We start from the raw sequence: 22,418 nt of genomic DNA on the forward strand, positions 1-22,418 counted from the left end.
TGAGGCTACATTTACAGTATATAAGAAAAGAAAACTAAAGAAGACAGCTTGTTACTCTCTGTGTACAATCAACATTGTGTGCCATAGATACACAAAAGACACCAGCAGACAACATTATTCTTTCTTCTTTTGCAGTTGGTTGGTTTTTCTTTTTTTTTTTTTGGTAGTAATCTGTGTACCTCACTCTGTCAAATTTGAGATTTGTTTACATCAATTTAATGCATTCCGTGTTGTTCATTTGGTCAAACAAACCTTTGTAGATCACTAGATTAGTCACTAGTTTTTCCTGAAATCTCCCATTTAGCCATTTGTTAATATTAATGGAGCTTTTTTTTCCTGATATTCTGAAAACGTGTGATTCTTGTTAAATATTGAACACATAAAGGCTTTCCAATCCTGTTCCTGGAAGGCCACCTTGCAGCAGAATTCAGCACTACTCTTAATTAACCACACCTGTACCTCCTAATCAAGATCTTCAGTATCACTGGAAACTTGCAGGCAGTTGTGTTGGAGCTAAACGCTGCTGGACAGTAGCCCTTCCAGGAGCACAACTGGATATCCCTGGAATATCATTCATTATCTACTAATGATCATATATTCTAAATAAAAATACACATACCCAGTAGATGTACTAAGAAGTACCACAACATATAAAATACTTAATTCAAACAGAAATCAGAAAAAAGGAATGGAACACTGACCTTACTGAACTTTCTTAAGAGCATAACAAGACGGGAACGATCAGTTTAATTGTTTCAGACAACAAAAGTACCTTACTATGTAATAAAGCATTGGCTGCATGCTAATTATTTCTCTTGCACTTTTTGTCATGCCAATAAAGCATTAAATTATTAAAAATAGTGGTTCTATCAAAATCATGTTTTGTTTGTTTGTTAAAGCAGGACTTTTCAGCTACTAAGACAAGAACAGGCCTAGCCAAGGTTTTTTTTCTCCCAATTTATTTTTGTATACACTATATATTGCAATTTTTTTCCTGTCTTCCTGTTTTAAAACCAATTACCTTGCTGTGGCGAGTGGGGCGGGGCCGAGAGGCGTGGGAACGAGGAGTGGGGCACAGGTGTAGCTCATCTCCAATCACTACACCTGGCCTCACTCCTCGTTCCCACGCCTCTCGGCCCCACCCCACTCGCCACACTTGCCATTGTCCTTTTTCAATAAAACGTGACACATTTGTTTTAACCTTCATTTTCAATGGTTTGTATACGTAATTCTCACTTATATTCAGTATCAGATCTTAATTGACACACACTGTTGTCCAACACTTAGGTACTTAAGGAGTTTTTTAGTTTGTTTGTTTTTTAAGTGTTGGGGCACGTCATTTGTGGTGGATATTTTAGGTTGCAAGATTCAGAGATTTCCCTGTGCCTTTTCCCATCAATGTTACAAACTTAGACCTAAACTAATCCAGACTGCATGTGTATGTGTAGTGGATAGGGGTGATATATCAGTGGGGACTGGCCGTTTGAAATGTAATAGTTACTGAAGTTGTGGTCTGTCATGTATGGTGCTGGTTGGTAGTAGCAGGTAACATTATTGGCATTGGGAATGATGTTCTGCTCACCTAGGACTTTAAGTGCTAGAATGGTAATCATATTGAGAGTCTGACGGCGTTCATGTCCCATCAAGCACACAGTGCTCTCATTGACCACTCTCCGAAGCGTCATCAAGTAATCATATTTACTTTTCTCCTCTCCAATAAAGTGGTTGCGCAGGTATGATTCAATCTTGCGCTGCTGCTCATTTACATCAGGGAAGTCAATAAAAAACCGTGAGCACATGTAGCGCTCAAGAGTCTTAATTTCTGTTTCACAGGCAGGTTTGAAGTCCCGGACAAGCAGATTACTGTACTTGAGCAGGCCTCCACCCCTGATCTCTTCAGGGTTGCGTGTCGCTATTAGCCGGTAGCGTAGGTGGTCCATAGCCTGCTCAAAGTCACCATACATGCTCTCAGCCAACACTGTAATACAAGGCAGCTCTTTTGAAGGGCGAATGGGCTCGTTAATGTCTGAAAATGATGGGTCTGATATCTTGGAAACCACCTCCTCACTTACTGATGACAAAGATGTTTCTAATGTATGTGACATTAATGCTGCAGAGGGTTTCAAACACTGTGAAAGTGGTTCAGATGGTTCTGCTACTAAAATAGGTTCTGAGGTTCTTAAAGATTCTAGATTTGCCGTTGAGGATATGGAAGGTTCTAGTTCCTTAGAGAAATGTGGTGCTGAAACTGTGTGACTTTGAAATTGTGGTAAGGAGACAAGTGATAATAGTTCTGGAGGTTCTTTAGTCTGTGGATTTGGCACAAGAAGTTCCTGAGTCTGCAGAGTGGACATAGGGTAGTTGTGAACTTGAGGTGATATAACATGTTCAGAGCCTGATGAATTAGTCCCTAATGCTTGTGAGTCAATAGGAAGGTCTGCAGACTGTGGTTTTAACATTTGAGAGGCACAGTTTGTTGCCATAGTGACTAATTCTGAGGGTTCAGTAAAATATTTTGGTGATGTGGCATCATCAACTTGAGCACAAGACTCGGTATCTTTCTTTTTGGGAGAGGCTGAGTTGAGGTCATAACTGTTATTTGCCTGCAGTAATGGTTCAGAATTCACATTAATAAGAGGTACCATTGCCTGACACTGTGGTGTCTGAACACTTTCATTAAAAGGCTGGTTTATCCCGTTTTGATCTTTGGGGAGATAAGTGGGATTGGATGTAGGAATTAGAATAGTGACGTGAGTAGCTTCACCAGTTTCTGGTTCTGAAGTTTGAACTCGACTTTGAAGGCTTTCCTCTGGTGATAGACTCATGTACAATGTCTTTTCTGAATGCATACCATTCTGTGGAGCAGCAACAGTTAAAACTCCGGTACAGTTGGCTAGTTCTTTAGATTCTTTAGAGTCATTTTCTGAGGCACTGGATAATTCAAAGCTTTTTGGGGTAAGACCTGACATTTTAACCTGCATAGGTAATGATTCTTTTGGGTAAGCTTTAGGTGGATGCAAAACCTGACAAGTATTAACATCTGAATTACTTGACACTGATTTTTCTGGTGAACTCGGTACAGGAGTTATCTTCTTGGACATTTTCCGAGGAGGTTTGGGTGAGGAATGCTTGAGAACCACCATTTGTGAATTTTGGCTGTTTTTCTTGGCAGGGGGTGGTAAAGGATACTCTGCATATGTGTCTAATGCTGATTGTGTAAGAAATGTAATGGGAGCAGGTTGGAATGTGCATCGCTCACTAAAGGTCCCTGTTGTTGAAAGACAAGAGAAGTCTGTATGTACCATTTCAAGCCATGGTTGGGATTTAACTTGCTCTACGTCTAACATGTATTCTGTTTTGTCAGAATCTGTTTCATCAATATATGTTTTAACATTGGGATTTGTTTCCTTAACAGACATAGTTTTTACCCCAACTAGTTCATTTCTCTCCCCTGAGTGCATATCTGTTTCATTTGTATTTACTTCGAGCAGTGTCTCAGTTTGCAAAGACACATTTTCATGAAGTTCATTCTTTTCCTCCACATGCACCATTACAGAGTGCTCAGATACCTGTTCCATAGACACAGCCGTAGTTGTTGTTTGAACCATGTCTGTTTCAACATCTTTGTCTGTTTCAAGTGTTGGTTCTCTTTCTAAATATTTAGACTGCTCTTTCTGACTAATTTTACAATAACACTGAGAGTCAAGAAAAGTCTGAATATTATCAGTTTCACAGGACATGTCGATGTCACTTTCCTGGTGATTCCCTGTGTCACTTGAGCTGAGGAGTGGTTCATCAATTAGGGCTGTCTGAATTCCTTGACTTTGAGTTAAAGTAGAATCTTGGCCCTCTTGCCCTTCCACAATCTTCCTCCTTTCAGCATCCAAATAAGACTGTAGCATACTGTCCAAGATTATCTGAAAGGAATCCACACTGAATTCAAACTGGCGTCGTAAAGAGTTGACAAACTTGAGTTCCACATTCTTACCGCTGTTGTTTGAAAGGGAGATAAGGCTCCAACGGTCATGCTCAGTGAACACCTTGACCATTTTTTGTACATATGCCTCTTTCATGGTGAGAGCTGTAATCTTATCTTTGTTGACACCTTTAGGTAGAAAGTCCAGCAGACAGCCCAAAACCACCTCCTTGATAATCTGGAAGTCCTCCGGTTTGGGAAGCTCCACACCAAAGATGATATCCAAGTCTTTGTAGCTGGTGCCATTCTCTTTGACCAGCACATGACTGGCTGTAGAGCCATTGAGACGGACATCTCTCACCTTGATCTTCTTCAAAATCAGTCTGTCTCTGACCACGTGGATTATGTCTTTAGGCTTGATTTCAAGGGTTGGGAAATTACCCCTACCATGAATGGGAATGACCTCTGTAAGAACTTGGTCCAAATTCTCCACCTGTTCTTGTGTCAGTTTGTGAAACCGGCGATCATCTTCCATCTCTATTATGTTCACAAGATCTGGGAGGAATACAGAGAGAAGACTGATTATAGATGGGCAAAATATATAACATTCTAGTTATGTTTAATGAAGTGCAATACAGTAGCCAGATTTGCTTGTCTTTTTATATAATGACCTTTATGCTAAATTAAATGTATTCAGGTACAAAACATACAATTGGTATACATCTAGTTTATAATATTTTAATATATATTTATATACAAGTCTGGAGAATGAGCCACTTATTCATATATTTACTCTTCATGGGTGAATTGTTGAGTAGTCTTTTGTGACTAGGACTTTGACCAGTTTCGTGGTCTCAGCTTAATGACAACATAGCTGACACTGTGAAGGATCTGAACAAGGAAAAATAAGCACAGGAACCAACTGAAATAGCGTTAATGTTTCCTTTGTGACTTGTTTAAAAACACTGATGACAGCCTGTTTGCAAGCATGGCTCTAATACTGGCAATGAAGACCATACGTTGGCAGTCTTACGCCAGCTGTTGTGTAGATAATGTTACAGTCATATATGTTCGTGTGAAACATTAGATTTTAACAAAGATGTCCACCTTTAATTGAGATCATGGGACTCTGTATTTGGTGGATAAAGAGGCATATAGTTTTACCAGATCCAACTTCAAAAACATAAAAAGCTTTTTAAAAACAACAAAGAATCCTTATATAAATACAAACTCCAGACTGATGCTCACTTATATACAAACACTGATATATGAGCTTTTCATGTCCCCCCCCCCCCCCCCAAAACCTTATCAATGGTTTTCCTTGACATAGTATTTTAATATTTCAACTTTTTCTCTCTCTCTGTAAAGTAAACTAGTCTAAAATATGGGACCAGTAGAACATTGAGAACAATCTAATTATGAGCACAAAAGAACCCACAATCAGCAAAATGGCAGTTCTACGGCAGTAATTCCCACAAAACTGCACATCTTGTAAATCTATCTAATTAAATATACCCGATTCAGGTTATCAGCTCATAAGTAGACACTGAAATGGTTTTATGAGATAAAGGAGACATCCAAAAAGTGCAGTGTTGCAGGGGCTCAAAGAACAGGGTTGAGGACCATTGTTCTTTGGCATGGCCAAAAACTCCACTCATGGTGTTCATGAGGGCAGTTTTAGCAGCACTGCACATATCTGTGAGAGACAATTAAAGCTAATGTAGGACTTCTAAGCCTCCCACAGAGCATACTATATCTTTTGTGGTGACTTCCATTTTTTGCAGTGCAAGTCAGTTGCTTCTAAAAGGTTTGCCCTTCCACTTAAAGGAGATAAGTGGAGAGGTTTGGACAATTCAACTGATAAACAACAAACAGTGCGTGTAAGAGCATACTCTGGCCAAAAGCACATACAATAGGCATGTGAGTGTCAGAAGTGGACCCTGGAGCAATGAAAGAAGGTTGCCTAATCTAATTAATCATTCTTTCAATCAGGACCACTTCCGTCAAGTATATTTAATGACAATTATAATTGCATACAGTTAGTGTAGCGGTATGGTTATGTTCTGGGCAACACTCCACACACCTGTCCATGCAGCCATGCTTGGACAGAGCGGGGAAAGCAGCAAGACAAACCCCCCTGGGGTACAGAACAGAACCATAATTACAATTCTCAATTACATGAGTTGTAAACAAAATTTCATGGAGACTGCTTCCAATGAAGACACTGTAAAGAAAGAACAAATTAGATCAGATTACAGGTTCAGTTGGTGGAGTTGGGGTTGGAGGAGGGAGTTAATTGCAAGCAGCAATGCGATGGAGAGACACTGAATAATGGGAATTTAAATAGACCGCAGGAGATAGGTGTCAAGACTGGATTGGTACACGTCAGGAACAGCTGACTGTCAGCTGATGCAAGCGTGATTCACGTGACCTGACTGAACTAACGCGACGCTCGATTTCTTTTTTCGTACGTCACGTAAAACATCTGAGATGAAATGTCACATCCAAGATGATATCATCGTGCTAATCAGGATCTGGCTAATTCGGTTCTTTGAACGCACCTGTTGTAGATTATTTGTATGGTTGGATTGAGTTATTTGAGATAATTGCGTGTTCATGGATTGGTTTAAAAGGGGTTATGTATCGATACTCAAAACTAGGGCTGAAACGATTCTTCGATTAACTCGAGTAACTCGATTACAAAAAATTATCGAGGCAAATTCCTCTGCCTCGAAGCACAACGCGTTTACGTCACCCACAAAGCAGAAGTAGACACAAGCGCTGTGTCCGAAAATCGCTTACTGCAAGGAGCCAGCAGTGTTTTGATTTGAGGGAGTGGGCAAACGTAAAGAGAACGTCGTGGCTTGTGTCCATTGCAAGATAAAGTTGGTATACCACAACCAGGACCCTATGATTCCCTCGATGCAGAAAACACGGAGGGAATCGTGGAATCCAGTCATAAAAACGGAATTTACAGTTTAACGCGGAATGACACGGAATTTGCCAAATTTTTTATGAATTAATCAAAAATAGGTCATTGCACTTACATCAAATCACGATATGGACTAATGGCCATATGCCTTGAAAATAATCTTTTTTCAAGAAACTTATTCCAAGCCTTCAGCTCTACCCGGGCCGAGGCACTAACAGGTAAGTTGGGTATGTAGCCTAGGCCTTTGGCCATAAGGGGTATGTCATGGACAGCCATCTAACGTCCCAGGGGCAACTCCCATGTAAATGGTAGAGTTGGTACTTAGTGTTCACCATGATTCTGGCCTGTACTCGCCTCAGCATGGCTGCGTGGGTATACTGTTTCCCATAGCGACCCCTAGAGGACACAGTTTGAAGTTCCCTTGAAAGGGAACGTCTCAGGTTATGAATGTAACCAAGGTTCCCTGAGTAGGGAACGAGACACTGCATCTTCTAGCTCCCTGCCATGCTTTGGATGCAAGCTTCAAAGGAAGAAGTGAATGACGTATTCTCCCTTTGCACCATTAGTGATGTCAGAGGCTGTCGCCAGCCAACTCGTTGGTGTTTTTTCAATGTATGCTTCAGACACGGGTCACGATGAGGTGTTTCCCATAGCGACCCCAAGAGGATGCAGTGTCTCGTTCCCTACTCAGGGAACCATGGTTACATTCGTAACCTGAGACGTTCATATGAAAGAAAAGTTCTGAACAGTGACAACATAAAATTGTAACACAATGTAACAAACACCAAGTCATTCTGTGTGGCTAATTATTATTTTACAATTTATTTTCACGTACCATAAATAAATATTTTGGTAAATATTTATGTCATATAATTAATAATTTTGAATTACTAGTTTGGTCCAGGTCAGTTTTTGTATTAATTTTTATATATTTTATTAAAGATGTTTTGCAAGGATGAGAAGATTCTAGAACATTATGGAATATTCCGTAATATTCTAATGCTTTCTGGAACATTCCAGAACATCGTGTGACTAGTCATAAAAGACAAAAACCATCCAGTGTATTTTGGAGGTAATTTTGGAGGCTCTCTTTTGGTAATGATTTATGTTAAACTTTTGTTAGCGCAGTATTATGCCATTTTTATACATAAGTAAAAACAGATTAGCTCATTATTCAGCATCTCAAACTTCAAAAAGAAACATTAAAAATAAAAGTGAAATAAAGCTTTTATTAAAAAAAAACAAAATAGTAATAATACATTTTAAAAAAATGCTTCAAAGGGCTATTGATTGGCTTTCAGATGACTCGGAATTGGCTTTTTAGCCTTTTTAATAGATATTAGCCAAATGACTTATTGTCAGCATAATGAAGTGTGATTCAAGTGTGATTTTATACACATGCAAGTGTATTCATCTGTTAGGGCCAGAGTTTCTAGCATCTGCTATACTGTAAAACATTTTATAAGGCCTGTCCCAATACCCACACTTTCAGTCTTGGCCACTAGAGAGCGCCATACACAAGACAACAAGCGTGTGTGTAAGACTATGGCAGGTCTGACAAATGCCAAATCTGACTACCCATAACACACTAAATCCACACCTCACTAAGACTGCCCTGGAACAGTATCATCCTATTATTCTTCAAGTTCAGGAACTTATGTGCCAATAAACTGTAATATTTCAAGGAAACCTTACCAGCTGAATTAGATATTGAGTGTAATTTAAAACAAAAAGTATTGCACATTCTATTAGTCTTTTTATGTGTATTTTGTTAAATGTCTGCAAATGCAATCACTTAATGCCCTACAATTAAATTGTGTCTTCTGTTACGTAGAAACTACAACAGAGCATAAGATAATAAGTGCAAATTATTACAAATTAAAATGTGTAAATAAAGCTATGTACTTGTGCTTTTACAGCTTTATGTTGTAAGTGTGAGCCACTGGTTAACCACAGGTTCTATACACATTTGAGCCCTTCACTTTACGGCCACTTCAACACTTGTGCCAAATACTGGAAACATGTCATGTAAGTAGAGCAGTGATGAGAAACAAAGACCACAAGTGTGTGTCCTGGGTAAGGCCCATACTGCTGTTGATTGGTTTGTGACGTCATTGTTCCTGGAACTAGCTATCAAACTCATTCAAAACATTAGCAGGAGTGAGTGTTCGTGTCCCCGAGACGGGGACGGGTCGAGGAACTGTTCTGGGCCTGGATGGTTGGAGAATATTGAAGATGTACATGACACATATATGAGAATGTACACTGAGGATGTATATGAAAAGTAAATGACAGTAACATGTTACTGTGTTTAGATGACTGAATGTTTGTGTTCATAAAGAAAATTTAACATCTGATCTGTTAACACTAGTTTTTCTTAGTGAAATTTTTCAGTGAACACACTAATCTGACTATTTCTATGACAAATTGGCATTAAATAGAGCATTAATTTAGTGATTTTGAAACTGGTTTACTGCATTAAAGCTGTGAGCAAACAAGCTATATATGCAAGTTATAGTGTATGCTTAATCTATAACATTTATATATTACTATAACTTTTGCCACAGAATGCATTGTGTAGAAAGTACACAATTCTATTAAACTGATTAATTTACTTACTTCCTTGTTTGTTTGTTTTCAATGTAGCCAAAAAGAAATCTTACAGGATGGTAATATTATACAGCTGACTAACCAGCAACAGTGATAACAATGCTAGGAAAAGTTAATTATGAATAACTAGATCATTTTAATTATTTATGCTTCCTTCATATCTTCAGAGCTGAAAAACTCCCTCCTGCCAGGCAACCAAAGTGTGCAACCCGGACATCTGATCTGCTTTCTTGAAGAAAAACTGTTGCCACATTCAAAGATCAACATTTAAAAAAAAAAGATGTTTCACAAACCCAACTGAACCGAACTTTAGTTCTAGATTGATTTTGTTGTTTTGACTGAGGTTAAAGAAATACTCGCTGCATGTATCAACAACAAGCTGAGAGTTCAGAATGAACCTCTTTAACCATTACAGACACATAGCTCTCACGAGATCAATAACTGGTTTGAAACAAACAAATCAAGCCTATCCGCCAAGAACTGAAGGAGCAGGTCATCATCAAGGTTTCCAAGGAATACCAAGAAGTCTGACAAGCTGAAGATAAATGCACATGTGAGCCGTAGGTGCATACTGGACATAAGCTTTTTATAACTTATACTATTACATAAACTTTCTACAACAAAAAATAAATCAATAAATTGTGCATAAGTTTATTAGTCATGCATGTTATTTTTAAGGTTGAATAAAGCTAAATAAAACTAGAAGAAACTTTTCTGCGTTTGTGCATCAACTAAACAAGTTACATAAAAACCATTAACTTAATTGAATGAAATAAGAAAAAAGCATGCATGAAAGAATCTAAATATTGAGAAAATTATCTTTAAAGCTGTCCAAATGGAGTTCTTAGTGAAACTTACAAAAAACATCTGGTAGGGAATTTACTAAATATCTTTATGGAACATGATACATAATATCCTAATGATATTTGGCATAAAAAAAAAAAATAATTTAAAAAAAATGTAAAATTTTGACCCATGCAATATATTGTTGGTTATTGCTCCTGGTTTATGGTCCAGGGTCACAGATGTTTAGACATGCACAGTGACATTATAGCTCCTTTCTCATTCTTCTCTGAAATGCTCTACAGAGCTGCAGTCAGGGCACTGTACCTGGTGTGGGGAACCAGAATGAACCCAACTGCCCCAGGCCCTCACTAAAATCTGCTTCTGTAGCCTGTACACCAGACCTGTCAGTGCATCTCGACTGAGTGGGCGGGACAGACCGTGTGACGCCGGCCCGGTGCCTGGTGACGTCATAGATATAACGACACGTCACGACAGTTTAATCCCACGGAGATATAAAGTCAAACACCTCAAATAACTGTCCCCGTGATTGTGCACTTGTGCAGAAGAGCTTTATTCGTGTTTTCGGTCCCATCTGTCCACAGACACACGAATAAACGTGGCCAGTGTGACGCTGCAGCACCCCCGCCCCTCGTGCGCGCGCTCTCCCGCAAATAAACCGCTGTGACTCATCCGAGTACTTCTGCTCATCCATTCATTCACAGATACACGCCAGCAGCTTCCAGAAGAAGCAAAAACAGACTCTTCCTGATGCATAATGCCCCCGGATGCTTTTAAACGCGTAGAGCACATTTTGCCAGTATTGTGTTGAACAGCATCCCTTTCTGATCACCATACAGTTTCTTACAGACCAAGTGTATTTAAAGTTCTGATCGGTCCGAAGCAAAACAGACATGACATTCCCTAATCACAGGATGCGTGACATACACGTTAGACCAAACAGAGCGTTTTTATTACAAGTGCATACACATATGTGTGATTAATAGTAAACATGGTGTCGTCATCACTCTGCTACCCTGAAAGTGTTCACTTAACTCGTTTCATTAATTCCTTACATCACAGTTGCGTTGCTAGTCCACATCATTCAAGGGTTTTTCAAACTTTGCCAATGAAAACAGTGCCCTGTCAAAACTTGACACTACTACAGATACATCATTAAACGAAGGTGATTTATCTAGTCATGTGCTGGCATCAGAAGCCAAGCCGAACGAGCTGAAGTGCACATAAAGATGGGAGTTGTTGAACTCACCGCTGGATGAGCAGAATCGTGTGTTAATCCGACAGTGATGTCAGTCGTGTCGGGTTCATCAGGCTGTGCTCCGAGGCTGGGCAGTGCTGCAGGAGCCGGATCGCGCTTCTCAAACTCTTAAATATCCCACACCTTCTGCTCTCTCGGAGCCGCAGCTTAAAGCAGTTTCCATGGCGACCTGGCGTCAGAGTTTTGAGGTAGTCCACGTAGCGCGAGTCACAACAATGGCACGCATCAGAAGCGCGCGCAGCGAGCGCTAACAGGTGTCAAGTGCGCGCTCATGCATGTGCATGTGTGTTAGTGCGCGACAGCTGGATTTGAGACAGTCTAATCTAAGAAGGTGCATTAAATAAAAGCTGGCGAACCTTCATTAAAGGCCTGTTGGAAGAAAAATAATATCTAGGAGGACGCAAAGTTTACATTGTGCGAGAATATGATTGTTGTCAAGTCTCGGTGACTTGTGCGCATCTAGAGATGACTACACACATTAGATAGATATAATATTCAGGGAATTCAGAGGATAAAGGTTATATGTTTCATCTTTAAACATCTTGTTTTACAAAGCATTGATGCAGCTGACATTTGTGCGCAATTCGTAAGAACCACACTGCCATTGATTATACTGCAATAAAAATAACTCCCCTTTTGATGTTTGCCCACTTTATCTTTAGCTCAAATCTAAATAAACACTACTTTGAACAGATTTGAATATGAATCCTACTTTCAGATGTATGTAATAGATGAATGGTGTATTGCTCACACAGATGTTCCTGGCAGTGAGCTCATAGATGCTCTGCACAGGAGCTGCAGTGCTGTGTTAGTGACTCATCCCTCTCTCGCTCTCATGATGTAGAGACGCACAAGCCAGCATCAATCACCCTCCCTGCTGCACACGTCAACGATAGACAGATCTCTGCAGTGAAAGCCGGACAGACTTGTCATGTCCAATGCATTGGCACTCCTCACTGGTTCATTTCTGGACATATGGAATACAGCCTGACCAAACTCTATAATGGGTTATACTGTAATGAAATAGAGACTATACAGCTTTTCTTTTCTTTCTTCCTTATTTATTTTTTTTTTTTTTTTTTTTTTTTAGAAAATAGGAAATTGCTTCAAAAAGTGCTAAGCGTTCCCCATAAAAGCATAGAATTGTATCTATATTTTGTCTCCAGTTACAGTATTATTTAATACGTTTATGGCTACGTTTTACTGGACATCATAAGTGTTTCAAGCAAGCGCTCTCGGTACATGATGGCAATTTGCGAATTTCCATAAATAAATCCGACGTCACTACGCCCCTACCTAAATGGACTCCAGCTCAGTTTATTAGAAATGTCTTGTTGGCGTCTGGCCTTTCGCTGAGCTCCCGCCCGAATGCGTGTGACGTCACGGAGGACGCCGTCGGTGACGCGGATGGTACGTAGCTCTCTGCTGAATTCCGCTCGATGAAACCAAAACAAGCATTTCAAATTAAATATAAAGCAAGCAATTGTAACTGAGGAAGCTCAGATGAGCCTCAGTTCGGGGTTGTTATTATAAGAATATATTTGTGAGGGCATAGTCTTGTTTTCAATCTGTGTGAATGGGAATTTAAGATGTGAAAAAGGACATCACGTTTGTTTATGCCATAAGCCGTTAGCTCTGACAAGCTTAGGTTTAAGAATTATTTAAATAATTGCTTTAAAGAATAGGACTGTAATTGTATATGATTACTCTTGTTCTGCACAAGCATAGTCATAACCAATATATTGCTTTTGTTCTCTGCTAATTACAGTCGAACCTAGCTATACTATCTAAAATAATAGTAAAGCTCTTAAATATGAAAAGCTATCATCATGAATAAATATTCTATAGTAGTTTAGGTAGCAACATTATTTATGAAAATAAACTTGAACAATAATACTTAATAAATAATACAATAATTAAAGCAGTGTAAATTTGACGGAACATGCACAAATATACAAAGAAACATCCCTTTGAAATACTTGACTTTTGAAAGACTGCTTAGCCAAATTAGATTTAGTTGTATAAACATACATTTATATTAATATTTTTTTAATCATAAAAGTCACTTTTTTTCAATACACATCATCTTTCTTAAGATCATTAAAGAACACAGTGTTGTTTCTGAGGCACTGGATCTGCTAAGGGTTAAAAAGGGTTGTGTGCCGGTAGTACAGTATCCAGTATAGTAAGCAGTGTGTTTATACCAGTATGTCACACTGGTTTGTTTGCATAGCTAGTTAATTGTTGACAATATTGGGTTTCATTATATAAAACTTCCCTTAAGTGATAAGATTCCCTTTAGCAATAATACTGTTTATTAGTTGTAACATATGCTATAAAAAGTCACGCTAGCACTTTATTTTACAGTCCTGTTCCTCATGTACAGTACATACTATGTACTTATTATGATGCCGTGGATGTCGCAAGACTCCTCCTTGCCAGACAGCGCAAAGCCTTTTTATCTGCCAAACCTAGAGGACCCACTCATCCGTAGTTCTGAGACTTGATCTCCAGTAAGAGGCTTCATGGGCCCTCTTGGTCAGCCACTTGCCCTCCAGACCACTGATCAGCAGGGTCTTGTCAGCCAATAGAGTCTGAATGCCGAAACCGTGAGCTGTTCCAGTCAGGCCATACAATCATGCTGCTCCTCTCCCATCAGCCGGTAGAGATCACCCATTCCAATAGTGTGAGCTGCTCCTGTTGAGCATTGGCTTGATCCCTCCTGTCCAGGTGCTCAAAACCATGCAGTCCAATACCAGCAGCCGGTAGGGCCTACCTTTCCAACACATAAGTTGCTCCCACCGGAAGATGTAGGCTCTTCCGGTCTGCCAACCAGGTGACTTCTCAAACATCAGCCCCCACCAGATCTCTGTGCTTATTTTTTTTGGGGTGGAGGCCTTAGTCTGGCGGCTGTCCTCTGCTCAATTGCTTTTTGCTGGGTACTCTAGGTTGGGGACATTCCCGAGCTCGGAGCCCTTCCCTGAACGGCACTCAAACATGCATTACAATACTTCAGCTAATTATATATAAGCGTGAACTCATGAAATTATGTTTTATTAACTAGGTTCAGGTGGAGCATGTCATATAATTAGCCTAATTACACAGGTGGAGCGCACTCAAGTTAATCAACACCATGATGTAAATACAGTTGACTTACCAATATCCATTGACGTTTTAGCAGCATCCCTCCTCCGCCCCATCTCCTCACTTCAATTTCATACTACACTTATATACGGGGATGAACACTACAGTAGGTTCAGTCCATTCCCGAGCTCGGAACATTTGCCCCAGACAGGGTTTCCCGTTCACAGTGTGAACTCGTAAAATTTGGCACACATAGCTATAAAGGCAGTCTGACTTTGGTGTCTGTAGGACCAACTCTATAGCACCACCTCCAGCTAAAATTTTGTCCTCTCAGATAGTTTCTTCAAGGTATCTTGGAGAGGTGAGGTATCCAAGTCGCAACATCTAACTACTGGGGTGCCTCAGGGCTCAGTTCTTGGAGCACTTCTCTTCTCTGTCTACATGGCATCATTAGGTTCTGTCATTCAGAAACATGGCTTTTCATCCCACTGCTATGCTGATGACACTCAACTCTACCTCATTATATCCTGATTATCCGACGATAGCTTGTCTAACAGACATTTCTTGCTGAATAAAGGACCATCACCTTCCACTCAACCTTGACAAGACAGAACTGCTTGTGATTCCAGCAAACCCATCACTTCATTACAATTTCTCCATCCAGCAAGTGCATCAAACATAACTCCTTCCACGACTGTCAGGAACCTTGGAGTTATGATTGATGATCAGCTGACTTTCTCAAACTGCATTGCTAAAACTGTCCGATCCTGCAGATTTGCTTTATTCAACAATAGAAAGATCAGGCCCTTTCTTTCAGAAACATGTTATATAACTCCTTGTTCAAGCTCTTGTTCTGTCCAGGCTGAACATAATGCTCTCTTGGCAGGTCTTCCAGCCAGTTCTATCAAACCTTTACAATTAATCCAGAATGCAAGCAGCAAGATTAGTCTTTAATGAACCGAAAAGAGCACGTCACACCTCTTTTTAACAGTTTGCACTGGCTACCAATAGGCGCTCATAAAAAATTCAAGGCATTGATATTTACATACTAAACCACCACTGACTCTGCACTCCTTTTACGAACAGCTGAATCTTTAACCGATTTAAAGAAATGACTAAAGACACATCTCCTCTATACCTACACTTGACCCTCCAACAGTAGCACTCTCTATTTTCTATCTGTTTTTTGTTGTTGTAGTAATAATAATAACTTGACTTCTAACACTAACCCTCCCTAATCTATGCCATCTATTTTTCATTTGTTAAAAAAAAAAATATATATATTTATATATATATATATATATATATATAGCTGCACAGAATGATGATATGAAATTAGGGTAACCTACCCAAAAATTAAATTAGATTTTTTTTCAACATATTCAAACTCGGTGCACCTCATCAGCTCCATGATCTGGGAGCATGCCCTGTTTGGTAAATGTGTCACATATAGGTCATAAGGTTTTAGGTTTTTACCCATGATATTTGAAATGTTCATCAGAAAATCATTTTGTTGTCTACATATTCCTGGGTTCATGCTAAACATGTCAATAGCAATTTTGCCAGAATTGGAGAATCATTTTCTGCATTTTCACTGTTTTAACTTATGTGATTTGTATTCATTATGCAGACTACTTAGAAATCAAGAAATCTATAAAGAAGTATTCAGAAACAAGTTCTTTTGTTACTCTTTAACTCTCATTATACTGTATATGGAGATGATAGAATGTTTGGTAATATTTTGAAAATTGAAATTTGAAAATTGAAATTTTTTCGGAAATCTTTTTTTCAGATTTTATGCACAATGCAGTTTCACTTTTCACATCAGCAGAAGGTTTTTATCCTTCATCGTAATGTATCTCCTCATGTGTGATCTGTGTATCACAAAGTACTGGTATTGTCTAAAAAATAACGTGTATGATTCCACAAGATTCCCACGGTCATAAAAAACATGGAAGTTGTGTGTTCATTGCCCTTTTATTGGATTATGCACTTTGTGCAAGGCGCTATACGATACTTCAGTTTTTGATTCCTGGAGAGAGAGTATGAGTTGGTGAATGAGTGTTTGGTTCAGAATGTGCAAATTCTGATGTGTGCATGCAATGATGTACACTCATTTATACAATGCTTTTCATAATACACAGTGTTTCAAAGTGGCTTTACAGAAAGTCAGACTGTTATGTCTATGGCTTACTGCCCTGTGGTAAAATGCTATGACGATATATAATGATGCTCTGAGTGATCCTTCAGATTTAGATCTAACTCTATTGTATTTATAGTGTTGCATCAGTTCTGTCAGTGCTGCGGTGACTCAGGCACACATCTGTGCGTTCAAAGGCAGTTCAGATATTACTTATTTGTCAGATTTTGTTATAAGCAAGAGTTAGCGATTCTCAAAAAGTATGAATGAAAATGTGATCAGTTGTCACAGCAGCTAAGGAGTCTGAGGCAAATGCCAAAATGTTGAGATACATACAGCAATCATCAGTGCGTGATCATATTAAAGTGCACAGTATGTTTAAAGTGAAGTCACATTGTACTGGAACCACTGCTTGTGGTAATTTACTGTTTGTTGTTCAGTTTGCTTTATTTTGTTCTTAGGTGGTCTCACCATTAAGTCCAGGTCTTGTTCTGTTGATTCTGCTTGCTTGAAATGTGACAGTTTTTTGTGTGCTTGCATCCAAAGCCTGTGTCGTATGAATGTGAAAAGAGCAAACCCTCAACAGACATGTGCATATGGTCCCTTTCACCTCATGATGGTGCTATAAACATAACATCTTAAGTCAGAAATGGTTTCTCTCTACTCAGCAAATCAGTTTAATTTGGTTTTACGGTCACATGTTCTTTTATGTCATTTTATTTTCTCACGTTCCAATTTGAGTTTCTTATTAAATGCATATAATTTATGTTTGCATTTGTTGTATTTTATTTCCTCAGGTTAACCCAATGATATATGTAATATTACTAACGTTGCATATATATTTCTAGCACTGTATGTTATGCATGTTTCTAATTATTTTCCAGTTGTATTTATCTGTTCTCACACATCTGAGGAGCTGAAAAGGTCAGATTTAATAGCATCTCTTGTTCGGTGATTCCTTCCTCTGTTCCAGCTCCTCAGCTAGAAACAGATGAAGATCTAACAGCCCATCTAGGACGGAAGTTGTCTTCTGCATTCCAAGCCTTCATTAGCAGCGTGTGCTATCTGCTAGCAATCTGAGTTCCTGCTGAAGTGTGTTGCCTGGACACAGACACACACACATCCTCTGTCCGGCCCAATCACAATCAGAGCCTCTGAGGGATGCATGAGCTGCCCAGCACACTGCTGTGATGACTTTATTAACTGCTCTAGTGCAATGTTCAGTTGTTCAAAAGTAAAGGATTCTGAAATTGAATTATTACGGAGTTCAGTCTTGGCTTTGGTATGGATTCAGTATGTGTTGTTCAAAATGTTGATCAAAATAAACAAATACGTACAGTACCAAAAATATTAATAAATAATGATTATTCTGGGCCCAATCTAATCTGAATCTGAATATTGTGGATTTGAAAATCCTTTTTTTATCCAGGTTATCCATTTTATGTATTATGCACTTTTTTTTTTTTTTTGGTGCTAAAAGGATTAAAAGATTATTTTTCTATCAAATCAAGAGCAAACTGTCAATGTGTATGTATGCTGCATATATACAAACGGTGTACTTGTTTTGTTCAGTTTACTTAAAACGTTTACTTCATTTATAACCTTGTGTTCCTTCAGGTATGTAGAGAGGTAAGTTAGAGGAGTCAATGCAGGTAACTTGGAACAGGGAGATTCCCGCTATGCAGTTATGAGACATTGGAAGTGACTGAGGTGTGTGCTTTTATGTGCTGGAGAGTGAATGAGATCAGGTGTTGGTGATGAATGATTGGATTGTGATCAGGTGCTGGTGATGAATGCTTGAGTGAGGGAGTGCTGTGGGTGATGAGTCTGACGGACTTGTGACTATGGAGTCAAAAGAGTCTCAATAAAGATAAATGCACACACTACATTCACATATGCACACACAGGATTCATAAATACACACACAGGATACACAAATGCGCATATACGCATTATCACAAGAACGCACCCCAGGTGGGGTGCGTTCTTGTGATTGGCTAAAAGAAGGGAGATATCTGATTGGTTGCTGATCATTCCCTGTTTTAAAAAAAAGCATTTGTGTGTCGAGCCGAGTCAGGGGAGTCTCAAAATTCACACACAAATGCAGTGAAGTTCACAGACCGCAAGCAGTTTGTAAATCAAGATATATGTGTGTGTGCATCAGAAATACATTTCTGAATCTTGTCCTGTGCATTTGTGAATCTTGAGTGCATTTGTAAATGTTGTTTGCATTTCTGAATTGTGTGTGCATTTCTGAATTTTGTATGCATTTCTGAATTTTGTATGCATTCGTGAATCTTCTGTGCTTTTTAAATTTTGTGTGTGCATTTGTGAATTTTGTGCGCATTTGTGTATCCTGTTTGTGTATTTATGAATTATGTGTGTGCATGTATGAATCCTGTGTGTGCATATGTGAATGTAGTGTGTGCATTTATCTTTATTGAGACTCTTTTGGCTCCATATGTGACAGACAGATTTGTTTTGTTTAGTTTACTTAAAATGTTTATTTCATTCATAACATTGTGTTCCTTATGTGTTTTTTTTTATAAAAATTTTATCTAATTTTATCCAAGCTAAAATCCAATACATTTTCCTTTTAACAGCTGGGGGCCTTGAGGGTGGACTTCAGGAATTGATAAAAATGGTTTGCATTTTATTTGTTTAACAATGACATTGTTGGACCCCATAATATATTCCCTGAAATGTCTGTTAACCCCCCCCCACCCCACCCCACCCAATTTTCATTATCAGTATATATTAATAACGATGATGTAATCATTAGTGATGGGCCAGACAAATGTGCTGACTGCTCTACCTGCTGTTTTGTCCTATATGAGCACTGGAGCTCAGGATCTGGTCCTCCGGATGAGTCTGTATCTGTATCAGGGTGATCCACTGCAATGCTGGTTTGAAAAACCAGGACAAAAAATTACATGATCCTGGATAGAAAACCAGATGAACTTTTTGAACAGCTGGGCTTGGGGTGATCATTCAAAGCAGCGATCACTTCTTCTTACTTCACTGGCATGTTGACCAGAAAGATTTTATTTCACTTAATCTTTGCTCATAATTGTGACAACGTTTAATATATACAGTTGCTGGTCATGTAATTAGAATATCATCAATAAGTTTATTTCACTAATTCTATTCAAAAAGTGAAACTTGTATATTATATTTATTCATTACACACAGACTGATATATTTCAAATGTTTATTTCTTTTAATTTTGATGTTTATAACTGACAACTAAGGAAAATCCCAAATTCAGTATCTCAGAAAATCAGAATATTGTGAAAAGATTCAATATTGAAGACACCTGGTGTCACACTCTAATCAGATAATTAACTCAAAACACCTGCAAAGCCTTTAAATGGTCTCTCAGTTTAGTTCTGTTGGCTACGACGGCAAAAGACGGCCACTGACACCTTGCACAAGGAGGGCAAGACACAAAAGGTCATTGCAAAAGAGGCTGGCTGTTCACAGAGCTCTGTGTCCAAGCACATTAATAGAGAGGAGAAGGGAAGGAAAAGATGTGGTAGAAAAAAGTGTACAAGCAATAGAGATAACCACACCCTGGAGAGGATTGTGAAACAAAACTCATTCACAAATGTGGGGGAGATTCACAAATAGTGGACTGCAGCTGGAGCCAGTGCTTCAAGAACCACTACATACAGACGTATGCAAGACATGGGTTTCAGCTTCGCATTCCTTGTGTCAAGACACTCTTGAACAACAGACAGCGTCAGAAGAGTCTCGCTTCAGAAAGGACTGGACTGCTGCTGAGTGGTGCACAGTTATGTTCTCTGATGAAAGTCAATTTAGCATTTCCTTTGGAAATCAGGGTCCCAGAGTCTGGAGGAAGAGGGGAGAGACACACAATCCATGTTGCTTGAGGTCCAGTGTAAAGTTTCCACAGTCAGTGATGGTTTGCAGTGCCATGTCATCTGCTGGTGTTGGTCCACTGTGTTTTCTGAGGTCAAAGGTCAACACAACCATATACCAGGACGTTTTAGAGCACTTCATGCTTCCTGCTGCTGACCAACTTTATGGAGATGCAGATTTCATTTTCCAACAGGACTCTGCACCTGCACACAGAGCCAAAGCTACCAGTACCTGGTTTAAGGACCATGGTATCCCTGTTCTTAATTGGCCAGTAAACTCGCCTGACTTTAACCCCATAGAAAATCTGTGGGGTATTGTGAAGAGGAAGATGTGATATGCCAGACCCAAGAATGCAGAAGAGCTAAAGGCCACTATCAGAGCAACCTGGGCTCTCATAACACCTGAGCAGTGCCACAGACTGATCGAGTCCATGCCATGCCGCATTGCTGCAGTCATTCAGGCAATTTCTAAAAATCCTTTCTTTGTATTGGTCTCAAGTAATATTTTAATTTTCTGAGATACTGAATTTGGGATTTTCCTTAGATGTCAGTTATAATTATCAAAATTAAAAGAAATAAACATTTGAAATATATCAGTCTGTGTGTAATGAATGAATATATATTATACAAGTTTCACTTTTTTAATTGAATTAGTGAAATAAATCAACTTTTTGATGATATTCTAATTATATGACCAGCACCTGTGTGTGTGTGTGTGTGTGTATATATATATATATATATATATATATATATATATATATATATATTCTTGTGTTTTTATTTTTTATTTTTTTGCTTTAGAGAGAAGCTTGTCCACACCATGGCTGTGAAAGCTCTGCAAACAGTGCATATTAAATCCTTACAGCAGCATGGATAAACAGTGTGTGATTCTGCAAACGAGTGAATGTTATACTTCCTAACTAAGTGTTTGTGCTGTCTGATGATACAGCTGTCCTTCTGGCAGATGCTTTGAATCCTCATGTTCCTGCTCCCCCTTGTTGAAGCACTGAATTTTCTCCGGACAGAGCAGGAAGCAGAGAGCATTGGTTCTGCTTGATCTGCCGGGGCATGTGTGTCCAATCAGTGCAATAAAAGTCTTTCCCTAGCCTCCATCATTCACACACACAAACTGCCTTCTGCCTAAGCCAGTGTTTCCTCACATATGTGCTAATGCTTCTAATTTGTTTTTATTGCATTTTGCAGCTGGCCCTATCACTTTCACACTTTAAAAGTGTCTTGAGTCAACAGTACTTTTCTCAACACATCCCTGTGCTAAAGAATTGAGCTCTCATTTCGCTCGTGTCTCAGCCTCACATGCTCAGAGACAGAGGAAATCATCAAACGCAAACCTCATTCAAACCAAAGAGACTTTGAATGCAGCTTCTAAAACAACAATCTTTGACAATGTAGTGTTGTCTGATTGTTTGGGTCCGATCTCAGAATCTGGCCGTTTAAGTTTAATCTTTAGAGTATCATTTAATTTAATAAAACAAACAAACAAATAAATAAATAAATAAAATAATAGTTCCCAAAAAATATATATAATAATTTAATTTACTAATTTACTCATATTGTAGTTTCATCAAACTTCAATGACTTGCACAACACAAAAGAAGGTATTTTGAAGACTGAAACAAAGCTGTTTTGGTTACCAGTGACTTTCATTGATACTGATGTTTCTGAAATTATCTTCTTTTATGTTCCATAGTTTATGTTAGGACATTGTAGCATAAACGTTTATGTGTAATACACTTTATGTTGAATCAAATAAAATATTTATTTCTAAAGCTACT

At 38.8% G+C, this 22,418-nt stretch overlaps 1 protein-coding gene and 1 long non-coding RNA gene across 2 annotated transcripts; one reads left to right on the forward strand and one right to left on the reverse strand.

Annotated features, from left to right (window-relative positions):
- Window positions 1-1,155: 1,155 nt before the first annotated feature.
- Window positions 1,156-11,828, reverse strand: LOC127971481 (uncharacterized). Its single transcript, XM_052574503.1, has 2 exons — window positions 11,512-11,828; window positions 1,156-4,471 (listed from the first exon to the last, which is right to left on the reverse strand). The coding sequence occupies exon 2, from the start codon at window positions 4,449-4,451 to the stop codon at window positions 1,416-1,418; it is 3,036 nt and encodes a 1,011-aa protein (XP_052430463.1). The 5' UTR covers window positions 4,452-4,471; window positions 11,512-11,828; the 3' UTR covers window positions 1,156-1,415.
- Window positions 11,829-12,853: 1,025 nt separating this feature from the next.
- Window positions 12,854-17,999, forward strand: LOC127971492 (uncharacterized). The gene is made up of 2 exons (XR_008156866.1): window positions 12,854-12,930; window positions 17,718-17,999. It is a non-coding gene; the product is annotated as an uncharacterized LOC127971492 (long non-coding RNA).
- The last annotated feature ends 4,419 nt before the right edge of the window (window positions 18,000-22,418 follow it).

This window comes from Carassius gibelio, chromosome B14 (genome assembly GCF_023724105.1).
Source record: "Carassius gibelio isolate Cgi1373 ecotype wild population from Czech Republic chromosome B14, carGib1.2-hapl.c, whole genome shotgun sequence".
NCBI lineage: Eukaryota > Metazoa > Chordata > Actinopteri > Cypriniformes > Cyprinidae > Carassius > Carassius gibelio.

Coding starts and splice junctions, on each gene's coding strand:
- LOC127971481 (XM_052574503.1), bottom strand. CDS start 4,451: ATGGAAGATGATCGCCGGTTTCACAAACTGACACAAGAACAGGTGGAG.